The sequence below is a fragment of the Solanum tuberosum genome, unplaced genomic scaffold (genome assembly GCF_000226075.1).
Source record: "Solanum tuberosum cultivar DM 1-3 516 R44 unplaced genomic scaffold, SolTub_3.0 scf00010, whole genome shotgun sequence".
NCBI classification, from domain to species: domain Eukaryota; kingdom Viridiplantae; phylum Streptophyta; class Magnoliopsida; order Solanales; family Solanaceae; genus Solanum; species Solanum tuberosum.
The window spans coordinates 929,118-936,846 of NW_006238936.1; the positions used below are offsets into that span (position 1 = coordinate 929,118).

The following is a 7,729-nucleotide window of genomic DNA, read 5'->3' on the forward strand; positions in this document are numbered from 1 at the left end:
CAAGTATAATATATAATATTCAAGATTGGGAAAAGTCTCAATCTTGAATATTATATATTATACTTGGCCCTAAACTCTCTTTTATAATATAGTAGAAAATTATGATAAATATATTTACCTTATTTATCTCTCTTCTCATTATTACTACAAATTTATTGTCTTTCATCTTTCCTTATCATTACTACAATTTACTCATTATTTTTTCTTAAATCGTTTTTAACCTTCCATTTTATAGTTTTTTAAAAATAAAAAATCTTATATCTCTCCACCTTATTATCATAAACTCAAAAAAGTTATAAAATAGTGTCTTATTTAATACAATATTTTTTAACTTAGTTATGATACTCACCTTTATATTATTATATTATAATAAATATATTTACCTTATTTATCTCTCTTCTCATCATTATTACGATTTATTGCCTTTCATATCTCCTTATCATTACTATAATTTATTATTTATTCTTAATTTCATTTTTTTACCGTTTTAGTAGTTTTTTTAAAATGAAAATCTTATTATCTCTCCTACTTAAATATATCCTTATTGTCATGATTTATTATTATTATTCACAAAAAATATCTTTTTTTGATCTATAAAATCAGTTTATTTCTTTTAAAAAAAAAACAAATACCTTATTTATCTCTCTCCCCTCATATTATTACTATTTATTATTATTTTCTTAAATTCCTCTTTCTATCTTCTATTTTTTAAAGTTTTTTTTAAAGAAAATAATATCATCCATCACTCTTCCTTATTATCATAATTTATTATTATTCATGAAATTTCTATTATTTCCTTATTTTTTTCCCTTTTGATCTATAAAATTTGCCAAAAATATCTCTTTGACTAAATATTATAATTAGTTTTTTTTTCTCCTATTCTTGACTTCATATATTTTTTTGTTATTTATGTACTATGTTAAAAAAATTCAAAAAATATTATAAACTATAATCTTATTTACTTTTTAAGTAGTTATATATATTAAGTTTAATTGGTATATATTTTTATAATTTCATATTTCAAATGTTAAATTAAAAAAGTAGAAAGAGATAGAAGTGACTACAGATATAAAGTAAAATAAAAAGTACTTTTAACTTCTTTTTCTTTTCTGTGTTTTCTTTTTATGGTAGTTCTTTCAAATTTTTTCTTTCCTTTACTTTTTACTCAATTTTTATTAGAGAAAATGGTCTAAAACCCCCCCAACCTATACCCGAAATTCCAACTGCACACTCCAACTTCACGGGTGTCCTATTACCCACCTGAACTTTATAATTCTCTATTTTATACACACCCAAGTGCTGACCTGTCATGGGAGGTGTTCTCACCTTCTCTAGGCGCGTTAGAAGGTGAATTTTGACGAAAATTTCTGAGAAAATAGTCATCTTCCTTAATTAATCAATAAAAGGATTCAATCTCAATTGACCTCCATTAATGGCATTGCTAGTGCTTTCGTTTGTTCTCCCTCTTTTGTTGCTCGACCATCAGCCACCACTGTCGCCGCCTTCGGCGAAATCCAAACCATCAACAAAACCTCATTCTCCTCTTCCCCTCTCCTCTTATCTCTCTCCCATTCCGAGACAACCACCATAAAGACCTACCTCTGTTCTCACAACAAGGTCGACAACAACAACAACAAAACCTTGCGGCTGCACTGCTCCAACCAGCGAGCTTCGGCGAAGCAAGCAAAATAGATCCTTTTAGATTATTTTTCAATGTTCTCCGACAAGCAAAACTCGAATATCGCTTGACAAGCTCCCGCTATCAATATTCATCTTTGTTCCTCACAATTCCATAGGAATTTGAAAGAATTGGGGGAAAAAATTACCTTAGAGATTTTAAGAAATTGGGAGAGTATAGGAAAAAGTGGAAAGGTTTTTTTTCTCCTATTCTTGACTTCATATATTTTTTTGTTATTTATGTACTATGTTAAAAAAATTCAAAAAATACTATAAACTATAATCTTATTTACTTTTTAAGTAGTTATATATATTAAGTTTAATTGATATATTTTTATAATTTCATATTTCAAATGTTAAATAAAAAAAGTAGAAAGAGAGAGAAGTGACTACGTATAAAGTAAAATAAAAAGTAACTCTTTTAACTTCTTTTTCCTTTTCCATGTTTTCTTTTTATGGTAGTTCTTTTAATTTTTTACTTTCCTTTTACTTTTTACTCAATTTATTACTATCTTCTTACTTTTATCTATATTTTTTACTGTCATAAAAGAGAATCAAAAATTTATTTTCCTTATAACTTTTCATATCATTTCAGTACTCTCTATACTCATTATTTGTAAATAAAAAAGATTAGAATAAGAGAAATGATACTTCATGGTGGACATCATTTTTACAGTTCACAAATTGAATGTTAGAGGATATTTTGATGTCTTTAGATCTTTCGGTATATTAAATTCCTAAATAGAATTTTGTTCTTGTTTTGCTAGATTCGTCTATAATAATTCTTGCTGGCATAAAATGATCAAATCGATACACGTATATTCTAATGAATTCATTTATACAAACAAATCAAAAAAATCGATTTATGTAAGGTAGTAAAACCTTCTTTTGCTATGAGTTCTCTATTTTATCTCTTGCATAATTTTTATTTAAAAAAGAAAGCAAAATGAATTTACTTGAAGTAGTAAATCTTCTCTTGTAATGATTCTTCCATTTTGTTAATTTACCTGTGCAACTTCGAAAGTAAACATTGTATTTGAGTGTTTTCGATTCACAACATATTATTTAGTACATGATAAACTTTTTGGATGTTCTTGAATATTTATTTTGGTACAAATGTTGCGCTATGTTTCTGTTAGCAAGTAGTGCCACAAGGAAATGACCCTTTAGTATTTTGAATTCAATTTGTTGTGGCCGCTATTATAATTGTTTCGTAAAAATTAAATCTGGCTATCGAAGTCAGTTTGTAATAGACTGTTTTCTGTTGTTTCAAATTTATTGGATAAATTTTGTTGTTTTATTTTGCAGAAACAAGACATTCATATGGTGTAGGCACAAAACAAGAGAATGTCCATCTGGACTGCAACTCAGTCGGACTAAATTCCATAAATTTTGGTCATTTAGATGCCAAAAAGGCCAACATATGTTGTCCATCACAGCAAAGTGTTTATCTATTTAGTTGCCAATGAGGCTGCAACACATCCATAATATATGTATGTTTGTACAGTAATGTGTACATTAAATACACATAGTTTCACAACTCTTCAGAGTGCACAGTCGATAATTGTTTATTGACAAACGTAATATAAGAATATCCGGCCAATGGGGCATAACTCATAAAAGTACACTACTCTTAGTTCTTTGTTGATTAACAAACTTATTGTAAAGATATTGGCCATTAAATAGTCATATCACATTCTCCAAACAAAGCTCTGTAGTGACTGAAATATTTGGCTTGTATGTGTTCTTTGATTATTGCTAAGAGTAAGTTGGATGGAGGATGATGATGAACCAACTCAATTAACTTGATCATTTTTATGAAACCGTAAAATTGATGAGTTATTGATTTTTCATTTCATTTCTAACAGTTCATTTAATTAATTTTAATCACTACATATTGCCTAAACAATGAATTTTGTTTAACAAAGACTATACTAACGTGGCAAACTTGATAGTTTTTCAATCAATTTTAATCCTTTCCGTACATCAAATGAATTATGGCTATTGAATTCAAAACAAACTTCTTATATTCACATTAGTGTTGAATAAATAAACGTTTGAGGTTTCTAATGTTTAGAGGATGATATTGCTACCTATCTTAAAAATGAAACGTACATGCATGTAAGCTTAATTTTTAAGGTTATATACAAAAATCCTCTTTCAAGTGTCTTGTCCTGAATTGAAATTTGACTTGTTCTTGATTATATTTTTAAAAAGGCATAATACATAAGTATACCTTTATTTTGATATTATTTCACATTTATGCCCTCCAATTTTGGGTGTGCACAAGTAGATCTTTAACTTGTATAAAGTTACGTGGCGTAATATATGTAGGACATCATGTAGGACTCATATTGTCATGTAGGATGACACATAGAATGCGTGTCTATTTATTCAACTCTATACAAGTTTAAGTGTTTACTTGTGCACATTCAAAGTTGAAAGACATAAATATAGGCCCAGACCAAGTTAAAGGGCATATTTATGTATTATACCTTAAAAAAAATAAAAATTATAAGTTCATTCATGTTTGGTCAAATTCACTCGTAGTCAATCAACTAGTATTAAAAAATTATATAATAAAATCGTCTTTTCATCATTTATTTTTTTAACCGAAAAAAAAAATTACTTATCTATACGCATATTTCACTTACTAGCCAGATTTTTTTCAAGTTTCGACGACTAAACAATAATATTATAGACAAAAACTACACATTTAAGTTAATTAAAGATCAAATATGCATAATTGTATAACACAGGGGCCAAAATGATGGGAATAACATAATAATACAGTGACCATTACAAGTAGAGTCATAGTTCTTGAAACAGTTAGAACTAACTTAGCCAAGCACATATATACTACATAATATTAGACAGACAGGGCGTGCGTAACAGGCAAACTAAATGCTACAAAACAATAATATGTTAGCAAAATCATGGCACTTCCATGACTTCTTCATGTTCATATCCACCTTCCATATCGATTTCTTCAAATGTGAATTCAACATTGGGTGATGCTCTGCCGAATTCTTTCATCCCATCGATCATTTGTTTACACGAACGAAAAAGGTAACGTGTAAAATTCCAAATGGAGACCTCCTCAAGTACAGGTGCAGATGCCAATATAAAACTTCATAAACTCCATTTCCATTTTGAGACCAGTAAACATGTTCACTCGAACTCTTTGAAGCTTACACAAACACCATATGAGGATGATTGGGCTCGTAGCAACTGTACAGCAGGTTCAACAATATCCCCACAGGGTACTAAAGAATTTTTGAGGAACGGTTAATTAGGTGAGTTCAGATGAATTAAGAAACCATATTCAATCACCTTAATGAAAAAAAACAAGAGAGTGCTTACAAAATCAATTGTAAGATCTTGTAATTTAGGACAGCTTGTAATCAAGTAAACTGCACTTGCAACCACCTCGGAGTTTATTAAAGACATGGACAAAATAGTGATAGATTTGATATTGTTCAGAGCAGTTGGGGGACTCACTGGTAAACCTCCCTTGATCAAGTACTACAAGAAAGTCATAAATTACTTTAAGACACCAATCAGATTCATCATTTAGTTATGATAGTAATATCACAAATGTACATTACCTCTAATGTTGTACCGCATATATCCAGTTCCAGCAGTGAAGGAATGTAATGGAAGAACTTTGGGAAATTAGAGCAAACAGGAGATGTATCCGTCAAAAGTCGTCGTCCAAGGAAACCCACAGTAACTTTTTCAAGCATAGGAGCATTCTTGAAGGAAATGGATTTTGTTTTTCCAATAAACTCAAAGAATTTGAGATTAGCAGCATCAATTTCAAGGATGTCAAAGTTTGTGATGGTACGCAACCTCAACCGTTCAAGCAACGGGCTTTTAGAGATGAGATTTGTTAATATTGATGGATCAAAAGTGACATGCATAAGATCGAGATTAATAAGCTTCTTAAACCCTTTAAAACCGAGTGGAGGGTGGAACAAACAATCTTGAAGTTCCAAATACCTTAGTTGCTGGAATGTAAAAAGATGATGAGGTGAATGATATTTGTTTCCTAAGCGTACATGAAGGGTGAACTCCTGGACATTTTTCTTCGACAAGAAGTGCATCCAATGATCAATATCAGGACAACTCGTAAAATTACGGAGTCTAAACTTCAGTATTGGTCCTTTATGGACTAACAGGACTTGGTAAATAATTCTCTTGGCTTCTTTGTCTTGTTTGAAAGACTTGAAAAACTCATCATTAAAATCAAGTTCTTGACGTGTTACCCATTTGTACCTCCAGTCTTTTGACAAGATACTGGTCTTCACTGCATCTCTCCAAGGCAAGCACCTTAGAATTGCATCCAGTACACTACATGGCAAATTGCCAATTGTATCTACACCAGATGTCGAAGCATTCCTCATGGTCTAACAAAACAAGTTTGTCAACAACTCTGAAAATTAAAATCAGGGCTAAAGGCAATATCCAAATACTAGTGGTTCAACATCTGCAACTGCATAAATTTTTTATCATTAACCAATATCATAGAGAGAAAATAATGATACATGATTGAGCGCCACAAAAGAACATAGATTTGAAGACAATAGTGGTGAAGGCAAGATTTTCATTGACGGATTCAAAAAAATGTTCTCCTGTGTGCAGGGGATTCAACAAGTATATATGTACACATAAAATAATATTTAACCTACATACACAATACAATATTTTGGCAAAATGGTATTCAGTTGAACCCCCTTCAATAAACATGGCTCCACCACGGAAGGATAGGATGACAGCGAACTTAAAAACCACTAGTATCGAAAAAGCTAGCCCATTAACTCCTACAAAGGTTTCATTACTCTTCTCGATATTCCGGCCATCTAATCTATTGAAAACTTATATATGGATTTTCCTCCTTGCATTAGCCAAGGTTCCTCAATGTTTGAGCTTGAGGAAGAAGCGGTCACATCGTTATAACTTCCAAAGATAGTACTACTATATACTGTATACAATGATGAAGCTTAGTAGATAAAAGAGACTTAGAAGAGCAAGCACAATGAGTTAATAACACCTTAAGAAATAAAAACAGGAGCAAGAACATCCAGGGGATCGGAGTAATGCAAGATTAAGATCCACATTTCTGTTTGAAAAAAAGGTTCATCCAGGCCATTAACAATTAATACATGTGGAAACCAAATGTTTAAATTGTTTCCTGATTGCCTTTGTTAAAAGACGTATAACCAAATATTACTAATCCAATTCTTTTGTAACATGTCCTAATTAGTTACTTGTGATCGTTTTACCAATATCCACCCCTAATTCTCACATGCAATAGAGTTCAAACCCTAACCTAATATTTAAGTGGAGAATCATAGAGGAGCAAGTCCATTATCCCCCAAGTACTCGTGATTTCTCCAGTTCAAAAAGAATCAGGAATTAACCTTCCGGTGATATTACCACACCATTTCTGGCCAGTTAATCAATAAAGTGGGTTGAAAATCACCATAGTTAAGGTTCAAATTCCAACGGTATCAAAACACAAGATGATTTGGACAACTTATGGTAATGGAGAATTAGTCGGTTAAACTAGCAGACAGATACATGATTATCCATAAAAAAAGAAAAAATCCCCAAAAAAAACTAATTTGATGTATTCATGATAAGTTGATTGATTATTCAACAAATAACTAAAATTCGAGAGCAAATAATCAGAGATTATATAAGATGCTTACTTACCAGTACTGAGAGTCAGAGAGATCGAAAGCCAGAGACACTAAGATTTTACCCGAAATGCAGGACAGAGAAGTTGAAATTTATTTATATTTTCCTACTTTTCTTATTTGTACAAAAATGCCCCTAATGTTTGTGATTTAACATGTTTGTTTTTTGTTATTAAATTTCAAATTGTGGGTATATTTGTCATTTTAAGTTCTATGCTTCTAAAGAAGTTCACCCTTAATATTATGTGGTTTTTCCTTCAATTGCCAATACATTAGCTACGTGGCTTTATCTCTTTTGACTAAAGCCACCTCACTCCTCATATAGATGGATATATAAAAGCTCCTTTTCT

The 7,729-nt window shown here is 30.8% G+C and overlaps 1 protein-coding gene across 4 annotated transcripts; it reads right to left on the bottom strand.

The window, feature by feature from the left end:
* Positions 1-4,448: 4,448 nt before the first annotated feature.
* Positions 4,449-7,443, bottom strand: LOC102601876 (F-box/FBD/LRR-repeat protein At1g13570-like). Of its 4 annotated transcripts, none has more exons than XM_015311362.1 (4): positions 7,396-7,443; positions 5,286-6,086; positions 5,041-5,202; positions 4,449-4,943 (listed from the first exon to the last, which is right to left on the bottom strand). In XM_015311362.1, the coding sequence occupies exons 2-4, from the start codon at positions 6,081-6,083 to the stop codon at positions 4,869-4,871; spliced, it is 1,035 nt and encodes a 344-aa protein (XP_015166848.1). In that variant the 5' UTR covers positions 6,084-6,086; positions 7,396-7,443; the 3' UTR covers positions 4,449-4,868. The 4 variants fall into 4 exon arrangements, with proteins under 4 accessions (XP_015166848.1, XP_015166842.1, XP_015166845.1 ...); XM_015311356.1 differs by having other exon boundaries at positions 5,286-6,172; positions 7,396-7,439; XM_015311359.1 differs by having other exon boundaries at positions 5,286-6,112; positions 7,396-7,429.
* Positions 7,444-7,729: the final 286 nt, after the last annotated feature.